The sequence below is a fragment of the Coenobita brevimanus genome, chromosome 49, assembly GCF_032717465.1.
Source record: "Coenobita brevimanus isolate Jiangsu-jjx chromosome 49, ASM3271746v2, whole genome shotgun sequence".
NCBI classification, from domain to species: domain Eukaryota; kingdom Metazoa; phylum Arthropoda; class Malacostraca; order Decapoda; family Coenobitidae; genus Coenobita; species Coenobita brevimanus.
In genome coordinates this window covers 4,482,486-4,496,629 of record NC_137002.1, presented here as the reverse complement: position 1 = coordinate 4,496,629, position 14,144 = coordinate 4,482,486, and the positions used below count along the sequence as shown (strand labels likewise).

General features: G+C 43.2%; 1 protein-coding gene across 1 annotated transcript in view; it reads right to left on the bottom strand.

Annotated features, from left to right (window-relative positions):
• LOC145399404 (ephrin-A5b-like) overlaps positions 1-14,144 on the bottom strand; it is a 273,796-nt gene that overhangs the window by 22,460 nt on the left and 237,192 nt on the right. Inside the window, exon 2 of the mRNA XM_080272023.1 lies at positions 2,949-3,090. Within this exon, the coding sequence (XP_080128149.1) occupies positions 2,949-3,090 (142 nt within the window). The remainder of the gene's footprint in view (positions 1-2,948; positions 3,091-14,144) is intronic.

The window sequence follows — 14,144 nt, the reverse complement described above, 5'->3', positions numbered from 1 at the left end:
CACTACACAACCCGACTAAAGGCCGCTCTCTCGTTAACTCCGGCTTACATAATGGAGAAGATGGGCATTAATCGCAAAACAGCCCCCCCCCCTTTCCCCTGGGTCTCTCTCTCTCTCTCTCGCTTACCCTTGGCTTCTTCCTACAAGCTTCAACCACCCTCTCTCTCTCTCGTTTACTCTTCGCTTCTTACCTTTTCTTCCTACATGCTTCATTCTCTCTCTCTCTCTCTCTCTTACCCTTAGCTTCTTTTCTTTCCTTCTTACAGGCTTCATTCTCTCTCTCTCTCTCTCTCTCTCTCTCTCCACGTGACTTCTAGCGTCTTAACTCTTTTAATTCCTTATTGACTTTTGTATTAATGGAAGGGGAGGAGGGGGAGGAGGAGGAAGAAGAGGGAAGGGGGGAGGAGGAGGAGGAAGAAGAAGAGGGAAGGGGAGGAGGAGGGGAGGGAGGAGGGGGAGGAAGGAGGGGGAGGAAGGAGGAGGAGGAGGGAAGGGGAGGAGGAGGAAGGAACGGGGGGTGGAAGAGGAAGAGGGTAGGAGGAGGAGGAAGAGGAAAGGGGGAGGAGGAGAAGGGAAGGGGAGGAGGAGGAGGAGGAGGAGGAGGAGGAGGAGGAGGAAGAAGGAGGAGGAGGAAGAGGAGGAGGAAGAGGAAAAGAATGGACAAAATTGAAAACAAGTTGATTGGGAAGAGGTGTAATGAAGGCAGTACTGTAACATGTATGTAAAATAAAGACGAAAGCAACAAAAGAAAGTAGTAAAAATAAAAAATATAATAATAATAATAATAAATAATAATAATAATAATAATAATACACATGCACAGTAAAATCAAGTACAATCCCAATAACACAAACCGCTATCAAGAAAACCTATAAGACCTATAACGGCCCAATAACAACGATTCAAATATTCAAACCAACCAAAATAAAACCGATACCGTACGTTAACGACTTCAACGGTCAAATCCCATCAAGAACAATAATACTAATCCTTGGCGCAATCATATCCACGTTAAAAATTGAAAAGGAAAACATGTAAGCATTTTTCAAAACAGTAAAGTCTTTCAAAACGATCGGAGTTATTAGGCTAGTGAGTGAACGATAAATTTTGGAGTATTTGTTGCCGTATGGATTTGCTTCGACCTTTTTCAAAATTTATTGCGACTGAAGAGGTTGGTGTGTGAAGGAGGAATGCAAAGGAAAGCAAACAACAACAGGCTTTATGGTCATTTCGATGCTGCTTATTACAGAGTAGATTATGACTACGAGATCTAATTCTACATGCTGAAGGATAAGGATAGGAAAGCAAGAAGGGGGAGGAGGAGGAAGAAGAGGAGGTAGAAGGAAGAGGAAAAGGATGCTGAGAATGAGGAGGAAGAAGAGGAGGAGGAGGTAGAAGGAAGTGGAAGAGAATGATGATGATGATTATGAGGAGGAGGAGGAGGAGGTAGAAGGAAGAGAAAAAGGATGATGAGAAGGAGGAGAAGAAGAGAGGGAGAGGAGGGAGAAACAGAATGGGGAAAGGGAGAAAAAAAGAGAAGGAGAAGGAAGAGGGGGAGACAAGGAAGAGGAATATAAAGATAAGGAGTTAAGACAAATTCAGTTTTAAAAAAATACTTGGTTTGTTATAAAAGTAATTCGTTATACAATATCTATAAAGGAAAGAGAAAATTTAATGGTTTGTTATACGATACCTGCATTACAGCCACTTCGTTGTATTGAAGGTGTCAGAAACGGTATTATATTTACGTAACAACTCTGCTGTCTTCGTAACCACTTGTCATACAGATGTACACAAGGTAAAAATAAAAAAGATAAAAAATGAATCGCGCTGGAGTGGCAAGATATCTGAACTGGTCAATATAGCTTGTGTAATACATAGAAAATTATTTATCATTTCAATATGCATCCAGAAACAATACCAACCATAATTTGTTCTGTTAACTGAAAATAATAATAATAAAAATAATGAAACCTATCTATGACATACTTAAGCGTGTTTGACAAGAGGGAAAACTCATCCAACATTTCTGGAGTCCACCGTCCGTGGTGTCAAATTATCAGGCCAAATGTGCACCGGTACTATTTTTTTTTTAATCGTGTGTACATAGTGTACTTCTGCTTACGCTTGAAATTATTTACTCCGTTGTAATATGTACTTACGTTAAATTATATACTTCGTTATATGTACTTACGTTATAATGATGTACTTCGTTATGTGTACTTAGGTTATAATGACGTACTTCGTTATATGTACTTACATTACAATGATGTACTTCGTTATATGTACTTACGTTACAATGATGTACTTCGTTATAGGTACTTACGTTATAAATTATGTACTTTGCTATAACATGTACTTACGTTATATGTACTTGTTATAAATTATGTACTTCGTTATAATATGTACTTACGTTATAATGAGGTACTTCGTTATGTACTTACGTTATAAATTATGTACTTCGTTTTAGATATAGAGTATTTCGTTGTAACAAGTACTACATTACAAGGTCCTTCGTTATGTACTTACGTTATAGATGATGTATTTATTTGCCTCATCCTCGTTCGTCTCCTTGTACACAATTTTACCTCTACATAAACTTCGCTATAAATGTACTGCGTTATAACATGTACTACGTTACAGATGTACTCCGTTATTTGTACTACGCTATAACGTACTTCGTTATAACATGTACTACGTTGGTGTACTCTTATTTGTACTACGCTATAACACGTACTTCGTTATAATATGTACTACGTTACAGATGTACTCCGTTATTAAATTTTGTGGTACTCTAACATGTACTACGTTACAGATGTACTCCGTTATAACATCTACTACGTTACAGATGTACTCCGTTAACTGTACAACGCTATTAACACGTACTTCGTTATAGATGTACTCCGCTATTTGTACTACGTTATAGATGTGCTTCGTTATGTACTCACGTTGTAGATGATGTACTTCTCCGCCTCGTCCTCGTCCGTCTCCTTGTTGTACACAGGGCAGATGATGTTCACCTGATCGTACTCGAAGGGACTGTTGCCTTTGTTCACGTCGATTATGTGGTCAGTGTTGTCGATCCGGAATCTGTAGGGAAGAGAGATTGGGTTAGATAGATAAACAGAGAGACAGATAGATAGGTAGATGGATAGATGGATGGATAATTGATAGGTAGATGGATAAAATACTGATCGATAAAATTTTCATCTCATGTGGTCAGTGTTGATTGGGAAAAGGTAAGGGAGAGAGACTGGGTTAGATAGATCGACAGATAGATAGATAGGTAGGTAGGTAGATAGAATAGGCTGATGGACAAAATACTGATCGACAAAATTTCATCTGTGGTCAGTTTTGTTGATTTGGAAAAAGTGAGAGAGAGAGAGAGAGAGAGAGAGAGAGAGAGAGAGAGAGAGAGAGAGAGAGAGAGAGAGAGAAATGGACAAATAGATAACCTGATAAGACACAATAACAGGGGTAATAAAGGGATAGATAGAAGATAGATACACAAGGACAAAATGATAAAAATAAAGGACATTGATAAACTGATAAAGGTATAATTAAACAGCCTATAATAGAGATAAGGAAGATAGTGAGATACATGGGAGTCAGATACAGTCAATGGGGAGGTATATTTAGATGGGAAAAAAGTGTGTGTGTGTGTGTGTGTGTGTGTGTGTGTGGAGTTTGAAAGTAGGGAAGTCAGTGAGCTTAAGGGTTTGAGAGGAAAAAAGTGAAAGAAAGCTTTAAAAGGAGCCGAAATGAGGCATAAGTCGATTAAGATGCTGGTGGCGAGAGAGAGAGAGAAAAAAAAAATTGGTGTGTGTGTGTGTGTGTGTGTGTGTGTGTGTGTGTGTGTGTGTGTGTGTGTGTGTGTGTGTGTGTGTGTGTGTGTGTGTGTGTGTGTGTGTGTGTGTGTGTGTGTGTGTGTGTGTGTGTGTGTGTGTGTGTGTACTCAAATACAGTATAAAAAAAAAACATACAAAAAACAGTAATCATATTAAAAAAAGATTGTTGAATATAAAGCCTGTTAATTTTGAGAGGATTGTGTACAAATGGGGTGATGTGATGAGAATGGAGGGAAGAAGGGGATAGAGGGATGGAGAGAAGGAGGGAATGGAGGGAAGGAGGGAATGGAAGGAAAGAGGGAATGAAGGGAAGGAAAAAACGAGGGAAGGTGGGAATGGAGGGAAAGAGGGAATGAAGGGAATGGAGGGAAGGAGGGACTGAAGGGAATGGATGGAAGGAGGGAATGGATAGAAGGAAGGGAGGGAAGGAGGGAATGGAGGGAAGGAGGGAATGGAGGGAAGGAGGGAATGAAGGGAATGGAGGGAATGAGGGGAATGAAGGAATGGATGGAAGGAGGGAATGAAGGAAGGAAGAAATGGAGGGAACGAGGGGTAAAAAAAAGAGTGTATATATAAGATAGTTTGAAGGCTTGGAGAAGGTGCGGCTGGCCAAGAAGCGTGGCTGGGGATGGGAAACGAATAAGATAGGGAGGATGGAAGTTGAAGATGCCAGAGCTCGAGCAGAAAGAATGAATTATATACGAAGGAGCATCTGGAAGAGGTCTGGCACCCCTATTTTATTTATTTTATTTTTTTTTACTTAACAGCTGAGGATAATAAATAAACGACGATAAAGATGATGATGATGATGATGATGAGGAGGAGGAGGAGGAGGAATGCAAACATATAAACAAACAACCAAACTCAAACCTCCAAACAAACGCAGTATTCTCCTATAAAACAAGAAACAAATTAAATCACGTTTACTTAATCATGTTCCAAATAAAACACCGCGATAGAGAGATGATGATGATGGTAGTGGTGATACTTATGGGGAGGAGGAAGATAGTAATGGCTATGACGATGGTGGTGGTGGTGGTGGTGGTGGTGATGATGGAAGTGGTGGTGATTATAAGGAGGAGGAAGATTGTAACGGTGGTGGTGGTAGTGATGATGATGATGATGATGATGGTGGTAGTGATGATGATGATGATGATGATGGTAATGATGCTGCTGATGATGATGATACCGGTAGTGATGATGATGATGATATACCGTACCAGCATCCAAACACACACCACATAACACCACATTCCCTTACCCAAGCTCCCCACACCAGCTCCCCGCCCCGCTCACCACAAAGCCCCCTATTAATACCAGATAAATACCACGCTGGCTCGCGGTAAGGTCGACATTAATACACAAATAAGAAAAAACACGAAAAAAAGGGAAAAGAAAAATACGAACATTGAGAAACCCCCAAAAAAGCAGAAAACCAAAGAAAAAACGAAGAAAAAACAGGAGAGAAACCCCAACAGAAAAATAAAAAAAAACTAAACGAAAAATCATTAAAAAACGGAAAACATCAAAGAAAACAACAAAAACAAAACTCACGAAAAGACGAATACTAAAATGAAAAACGGAGAAAACCAAAATAAAAACGAAGAACGGAAAAAAAAAACGGAGAAAACGAAAAAGAATAACGGAGAACCCTCAAAAAACGATGAAAACAAAAAGAAAACGGAGAAAAAAAAATACTCCCTGTACGTTCGATTTGTGAACTGTATACACGTTGAAATTAGTGGCTTCCCAACAATGTTCCTCAAGCGATTTATTTTGTGTATTTCAGCTTGAATTCTCTCGTATGTTATTTACACTCGCTGGCAGACACGTAACACTTGCTTACTGCTGATTTATTCTCTTTATTTCAACTTGTATCTTTTTACTACAGTTTGTATTAGTAACATAGTAAGGATATTAAGGTGTAAGGGGCAAAATAAATCGCTTAGGAAGAGGTGTTAGGTAATCTCCAAATGTCAATGAGAGAGAGAGAGAGAGAGAGAGAGAGAGAGAGAGAGAGAGAGAGAAATCGCCTACGAAGAGGTGTTAGCTAATCTCCAAATGTCAATGAAAGAGAGAGAGAGAGAGAGAGAGAGAGAGAGAGAGAGAGAGAGAATGGCTCCAAGAATATTTAAGTAGGGGGTACAAAGAAAACGGGGCGGTATATACGTTCCCGAGAGAAAGAAAAATGAGCAAGAAAAAAGCGAGTGAAAAAATTAATGGAGGGACCTTACCGTACAGCTGGAGAGAGAGAAAGAGAGAGAGAGAGAGAGAGAGAGAGAGAGAGAGTCTAGTTTTAAATAATCAATTAAGACCCAGCAAATACGTGGAGAGAGAGAGAGAGAGAGTCCAGTAAAAAAAAAAAATCGAGACCCAACAAATAAGTAGAGAGAGAGAGAGAGAGAGAGAGAGAGAGAGAGAGAGTCCAGTAAAAAAAAATCGACTGACCCAACAAATAAGTGGGGAGAGAGAGAGAGAGAGAGAGAGAGAGAGAGAGAGAGGCGGGAAGCGAGTATCGTTTGAATGTTTAACGGTCTGGTTTAAAGGTTACAAAATCGGTTACCGTTCGAAAATTTAAATCAGACGGACCCCCTCGTTGGCTGTATTCGCCTGTCGCTCATCTCGGCTACCGTCTCATCCAGCGTCGGCACCACGAGTTTTTTCGGCTTTCCGGGAGATGTGTTTTACCTTTTCGCGCGCCTTTACGTTTTCGTGTTTGTTCTTACGGTTGTTTTTCGCGCCTTTACGTTTTTTTTTCCCTCCACACGGCATTTTTCGCGCGCCTTTTCGTTTTTTTTTTGGGGGGGGAGGGGGGGTTGTATTTTGGACTCTCTTCCCTGGCGCCCTAAGTTTGAATTGTTACCGATTTATTGTATTTATCTCTTTAATATTTTCGGATTTTCGACAACACTGATATACTTACTGCTCTCTCTCTCTCTCTCTCTCTCTCTCTCAGAATCGGTTACCTTCGAAATCACGGCATAAATCAGTTCAACTCCTTCGCTCGTGTCCACCTGTCACTCACCTCGTCTGCCGCTGTCCTCCACTTTCTTTTTTCGGCTTTCTAGATTGAAGTCTTTTCCATTTTCACCTGCTTTTGGTTACTCATATGAACTCACTCTCTCTCTCTCTCTCTCAAGGATTTCTTTTTGCATATTTTAATGTCTTGCTTGATCATCGACCGCTCTTTACCAAGTTTAAATTATCATCGAGGCTTCGCGTTTGTGTGTGTGTGTGTGTGTGTGTGTGTGTGTGTGTGTGTGTGTGTGTGTGTGTGTCGGCGCCCCTCAGTGCAATACATTCCTATTATTATTATTATTACTATTATTATCATTATTACTAGAGATGGGAAAGAAGTTGTATGCGGCTTTCATGGATTTGGAGAAAGCATATGACAGGGTGGATAGACAAGGATTGTGGAAAGTGTTAAGAATATATGGAGTAGATGGGAAGTTGCTGAATACTGTGAAGAGTATGTATGATGGTGCGCAGTGCGTGTGGATGGTGAACTGAGTGAATTTTTCTCTTTGAAAGTTGGGTTGAAACAGGGATGTGTCATGTCTCCATGGTTGTTCAATCTATACATGGATGGGGTAATAAAAGAGGTACAAGGTAGGGTAGTGGATGTTGGAGTGGCCCTGGTGAGAGAGGATAGTGTTTGGAAACTCCCTGTACTGTTGTTTGCAGATGATACTGTGTTGTTGAGTGAAGACGAAGGGGAGCTGGAAAGCTTGGTAGATGAGTTTGGGAAAGTGTGCAAGAAACGGAATCTAAAGATGAATGTAGGGAAGAGTAAAGTGATGGTTTTTGAGAGAGGTGAAGTCAGCGAATGTACAGCGAGGTTGGATGGTGAGGAATTGGAAAATATGAGTACGTTTAAGTACTTGGGTAGTGTGATGAGTAAGGATGGAGGTTTGGAGGGTGAAGTGCTTGAATGGGTACAGCAGGGAAGAAAGGTTGCTGGTTCTTTGAAAGCAGTGATAAGAAACAGGGAAGTGAACATGGAAGTGAAAAAGTTACTACATGACAGTATTGTGATACCAACTCTAACGTATGGAAGTGAAGCCTGGACGTTGTTGGAAGGACACAAGTCAAGAGTGAGAGCGGTGGAAATGAGTTATTTAAGAGGAGCCTGTGGAATCACATGGAGAGACAGGCTGACGAATGAGGATATAAAGGAGCGTTGTGGTGTGGATGTGGATGTGATAGGAAGCGTTATGAGGAACACACTGAGGTGGTTTGGCCATGTGGAGAGGATGGAGGGTGAAAGACTGACGAAGAGAGTGTATGTGAGTGAGGTGGAGGGGGGAAGAGGGAGGGGGAGGCCAAGGATGAGATGGAGGGATGGGGTGGAGAGGTATATGAGAGAGGGGGGTGTGAGTTGGGAGCAGGGCAGTGAAATGGCGGGGGACAGAGCGACTTGGAGGCGATTTGTTTGTGGCCACCCCAAACGGGATTGAGGCGTCTGGCAAGATAGATAGACTATTATTATTGTCGCTTATTATTATTATTATTATTATTACCACCACTACTACTACTACTACCACTACAACTTCAACTCTCAGCAACACAAGACCACCAAACTTGAAAGAAAAAAAAAAAAAAGTGAATCAGCATAAATCACCTACACACACACGTCACGGTAATAAGGGGTTTCGAAGTGCACAACTCCCGGCTCGGTGATCGCACGTCGCCCATTTCGGTTCGTCTCTTACGGTTTCGGCATGTGAAGGTTTTTTTCGGCTCTCGTTCAAATATCTTCGTTCGTCTTCTTTTTTATTCGGAAATTTTGTTTTTTGGGTCATTTTTAAACCCTTTCAGCCTGAGATTTTTTCCCCTCTCTCTCTCTCTCTCTCTCTGTTTGGGAAATAATAGCTCTCGTTGTACATGAACTGACGAAGGCTGTACACACTCTCTCTCTCCGGACGTACCCCTAACACACTACGAAATTCCTCAGTTGGATAAAATCGTCTGGAAGCTGCATAAGTCGCCTACGGAAATACGTCACGGTAATTACGGGTTGCAAACGGGCAAACTCCTAGCACGGTGATTGGATGTCGATTGGTCCACCTCGCCTCTTGCCAGTGCGGTTTTTCTTTTTTTTCCGTTTTTTTTTTTTTTTTTTTTTTTCAAGTTCTGTTTTCGCTTGCTTCCCCCCTCCTCCCCCACCCGTGTGTGTGTGTGTGTGTGTGTGTGTGTGTGTGTGTGTGTGTGTGTGTGTGTGTGTGTGTGTGTGTGTGTGCACGAGGGTAATGATGGGGTTCAAATGTCACTCATCTCCTCTTCTCCACTTTCGGTCAGAGAAGTTTTTTATCGAATCACTGAGGCTGTGTGTGTGTGTGTGTGTGTGTGTGTGTGTGTGTGTGTGTGTGTGTGTGTGTGTGATTTTTTTAAATATTTCTTCGTGCACTTTTTCGTTATTTCCACTTTTATATACAAGGTTACCATCATCATCATCATCACCACTACCACCACCATTATCACCACCACCACCATCATCATCATCACCACCACCACCACCACCACCACCACCACCATCATCATCACCACCACCACCAACAGACATTGCAATCTGATTCCTACTACTGTTAATAGGATGAGAAGGCTCTGTAATTACCATCATCATCATCATTAACTTGTAGTGTAATCCTGTTTGTTATTATAAATGAGGTGGGTAAGTTATAGAAATCATGCCTATCATCATCATCACCACCACCACAACTACCATCATTATTACCACCACCACGATCATTACCACCACCACCACCACCATTATCATCAACACCACCACCATCATCATCAACACCACCACCATTAACATCAACACCACCACCATCATCATCAACACCACCATCATCAACACCACCACCACCATCATCATCATCACCACCATCATCATCATCACCACCACCACAACTACCATCGTCATCACCAATTCAGTGTACCACGATAAAAAGGAAAAAAAAAATGAAGGAAGGAAAGTAGGAAGGTGAAACAGATGCAGAAGCGTGAAGGAAAAGGAAATTGGAAGGAAAGGAGGGGAAATTGAAGGAAAGAAGAACCGGTGAAGGAGGAACAAAGAAGTAAAGAATGAAGGAAGGGAGTGAAGGAAATGGGAAGGAAAAATAGGGAAAGGGAGGGAAAGAAGGAACAAAGACAAAGGGACAAGGAAAGAATGCTGGGAGTGAAGGAAAAGAAGGAAATAGGAAGGAAAAACAGAGAATGGGAAGGAAAGGAGGGAACAAAAACGTAAAGGAAGAAGGACTGTAGGAAGTGAAGGAAAAGGAAATGGGAAGGAAACCTGGGAAATGGAAGGAAGAAGGAACAGACGTAAAGGAAGGAAGGAAGGAAAGCAGGAAGGGAGTGAGTTCAAAGTAGGAGGGGAGTGAGTGCACAGCAGGAGGAGAGTGAGTTCAAAGTAGGAGGGGAGTGAGTGCACAGCAGGAGGAGAGTGAGTTCAAAGTAGGAGGGGAGTGAGTGCACAGTAGAAGAGTGAGTTCAAAGTAGCAGGGGAGAGAGTGAGTGCACAGCAGGAGGGGAGTGAGTTCAAAGTAGGAGGGGAGTGAGTGCACAGCAGGAGGAGAGTGAGTTCAAAGTAGGAGGGGAGTGAGTGCACAGTAGAAGAGTGAGTTCAAAGTAGCAGGGGAGTGAGTGAGTGCACAGCAGGAGGAGAGTGAGTTCAAAGTAGGAGGGGAGTGAGTGCACAGTAGGAGAAGAGTGAGTTCAAAGTAGGCGGGGAATGAGTGAGCGCAAAGTAGGAGGGGAGTGAGTTCAAAGGAATACAAAGGAAAAAATAGTTCCATTATTCCTTTGTTGATCTTCTGTTATATAGAGAAGGCTATGGTTAATATATCTATCCTGTTCTATCTATTATCTAAAGGAGAACGGTAAGGGTAGGAAAAAGTAAAAAAAAAAAAAAATGGAGAAAAAATAGAAATGGAGAGAGAGAGAGAGAGAGAGAGAGAGAGAGAGAGAGAGTAGGAAGTGATGGGGAGGCGGATGTTGAGGGAAAGGAGAGAAGGAGGGAGGGAGGGAGGGAGGGAGCGAGGAACAAGGGAAGCAGTGAGAGAATGGAGGGAGGAGGGAGGGGAGGAAGGAGGAGAAGAAGGGGGGAGGAAGAAGCAAAGAAAACAAGAGGAGAAGGAGGCAGAAGGAGTAAATGGAAAGAGGGAAAAGGTGAAGAGGGAGGAAAGAGAGGAAGAAGGGGAGAAAGAGGAAGGACAGGAGAGGGGAAAGGGAGAAAAAGAGGTGTATGGAAGTAGAGAGGGAGAGATGGAGGGAGGAAAGGAGGTATATGGAAGTAGAAAGGGAGAGATGGAGGGAGGAAATGGCGGGGGGAGAGAGAGAGAGAGAGTATACAGACTCACAGCCAACACTACATAAGCCTGGCATTTGGGGAGAGGAGAGGGGAGGGGAGGGGGAGGGGAGAGGTGTAAGAAACCGGAGAAGGATAGGATGAGGAAGATGGAGGGGAGGAAGATAAAGAGGCAAGAGAGATGAATGTATATGAGAGAGAGAGAGAGAGAGAGAGAGAGAGAGAGAGAGAGAGAGAGAGAGAGAGAGAGAGAGAGAGAGAGAGAGAGATGGGGCGAGAGGAGAAAAACAAGTGAACAGAAGATAAGGAAGAGAGAAAAGCATGAGGATGGTTGGGGGAGAGGGAGGGGGAGGGGGAGGGGAGAGGCTATGGCATGAAACCGGAGCAGGTGGGGAGGGGATTAAGAGGAAGAAGACGGAGTGAAGAGGAGGGATGAGAGGAGAAGAGGAGAGACGAAAAGGAGGGAAGAGAGAGGAAGAGGAGGGAAGGGAAGAGGAAGAGAAGGGAAGACAAGAGAGGAAGAGGAGGGAAGAGAAGAGAAAAAGAGGAGGGAAGAGAGGAGAGAGGAAGAGGAGTAAGGATGGGGGCAAGGAGGGGAGAATATGACGATGGAAAACAGGATGGTGGGGAGAAAAGGATGAAGGAAAGGAGGGATGGGAGAGAAGGAGAGAAAATATGGAAGATATGAATGACGAAAGGGAGAGGTAGAAGAGATGAAAGGGAGTGAAAGAGGGAGAAAGGGAAGAAAAAAGGAAGAGAGGGAAAGGGAGGGGGAAAAGGGAAAGAAAAGGGAGAAGAGAGAAGATAAAGGCGAGTAAAAAAAAAAAAAAAAAAAAAGCTCAAATGAAAGGAAGAGAAATGAAATAAAAGGAATAAAGATGAAGTGGGAATAAAGGAATAAGTAAAAACGTTAAAGGAGGAAGAACAGGAGGGATGGTAAAGAAGAGAAGAAAACCTCTGAAGTAAAGACAGGAAACATGACGAAACATAAACTACATCACTGTCTAAAATAAACTACTACTACTACTACTACTAGCCAATCATTACTATAAACAAGAAAACATAACAAGAGTGGTGCTGGTGGGTAGTAGTAGTAGTAGTAGCAGTAGCGATAATAATAATAATAATAATAATAAAACCACTTATATAAAACCATAAAATCAAAACTAAAAATCTATTACACTTCTACTACAACTAATAACACAATGACTAGCAAAAAAACCCGTGATAATAAAGGTAGCAACAATGTAATTATCAAGTTATTAATGTAGTCCTCTTTCTCCAAATCATCTTTCCTTCACCTTGCGAGAAGCCATTAATTCCGTGTAATACATCTGTCACCCCACTATTGCTGTGACAACCGCCATTATTCTCCCCGTAACTGTAACTTAGAACAGCATCACGGTGACGGGTGAAGCCAGGCAGCGGCCATCTTGTCACACCCCCACCACCCCTCCTTGCACCCTTCCCCTTCCTCCATCTCACCCCCCGACAGTCTTGTTACACCCCCAACCATCCCACACCCTTCCTTGCACCCTTCCCCTTCCTCCATCTCACCCCCCGACCGTCTTGTCACATCCCCACCATCCAACACTCCTCCTTGCACCCCTTCCCTTCCTCCGCCTCACCCCCCGTCCATCTTGTCACACCCCCACCACCTCACCCCCCTCCCTGCACCCTTCCCCCTCCTTCCCACCCCTTGACCATCTTGTCACACCCCCACAACTCCACACCCCTCCTTGCACCCTTCCCCTACCTCCAACTCACCCCCCGACCATCTTGTCACACCCCCAACCATCCCACACCCCTCCTTGCACCCTTCCCCTACCTCCACCTCATCCCCCGTCCGTCTCCTCTTATTAAATACGAAAAATAATCCCTCTCAAGGCCTCCCACCGACACTACCACCATCACTACCACCACAACTACCACCATCACCACCATCACTAACATCACCACCACCACCATCACCGAGGTTAATGCATGTTTGGCCTCATCATCGCTTAGAACGGGGCTTGGATGGCCATGACGCAAGATAAAATCGCCTCTAAAACCACAGGCCCGCAAGACCCAAAGTCGCTTGAGTGGGCGCGGGAAATATTTTGGCGGGAACATACGGCTGATTGCAACGTTGCCACATTTACCATACCCAGCAGGCATTACCCCATATTTCACCCCTCTAAACCAGCACCTCGCACCGAATAACAGCACTGCGAGGAAAATACCCGTAAAACACGAAGAAAACTGAGCATAAATAAGAGCTCAGAGTGGAAAATGCGGGAAGAGACGCGGGCGGGTAGGTAAACAAAGCGGCGGCATCATGGCAGCCCCGAGTGACTGCCATATCATCTCCTGTAATGAAGAGAACAAAATGCTCCCTATATAAAGGTTCGCGCTAAAGGAGAGGCTCGGTAGCGCTGCCCTTAATGCATTACGCCCTGATACTCATGTCAGTGGGGGAATATGGGAGGGAGGGAGAGAAATAAAGGGGGAAATGGAGAGGCGAATGCGGTACTGACGGGGAAGAAATGGAGGGCAAGTGAGGGGGAGTAGGGAGAGGGGAGGGAGAAGGAAGAGCACTAAAGGAAGGAAGGAAGGGAAGAGGAGGGAGAGTACTGCAGTAAGGACGGAAGAATGACGATGGAGGGAAAGGGTGGGAAAATAAGGAATGGCGGAAAGTAATAGATGAAAAAAAAAATATGAAGGAAAAAAAGGAGGGTGAAAGAGTGAGGTAGGATAAAGGAAACGTCGAAAGAATAACAAGAATGGAAAGAAGGGAAAATTAAGCAGAAAGGGAGAAATGAGAGTGGACGGAGAGGGAGGAAGGGTTGGAAGAGGGAGAAAGGAAAGTTGTAGAATGTGAATATGGAAGAGGAAAAAATGAGAAATAAGAGGAAAGAAAAGACTTAGAGGGAAAACAGAAAGGAGCGGGAGGAGGAAAAGGGAAGTGAACAAAACAGAAAAGAGATGATGGAAAGGGA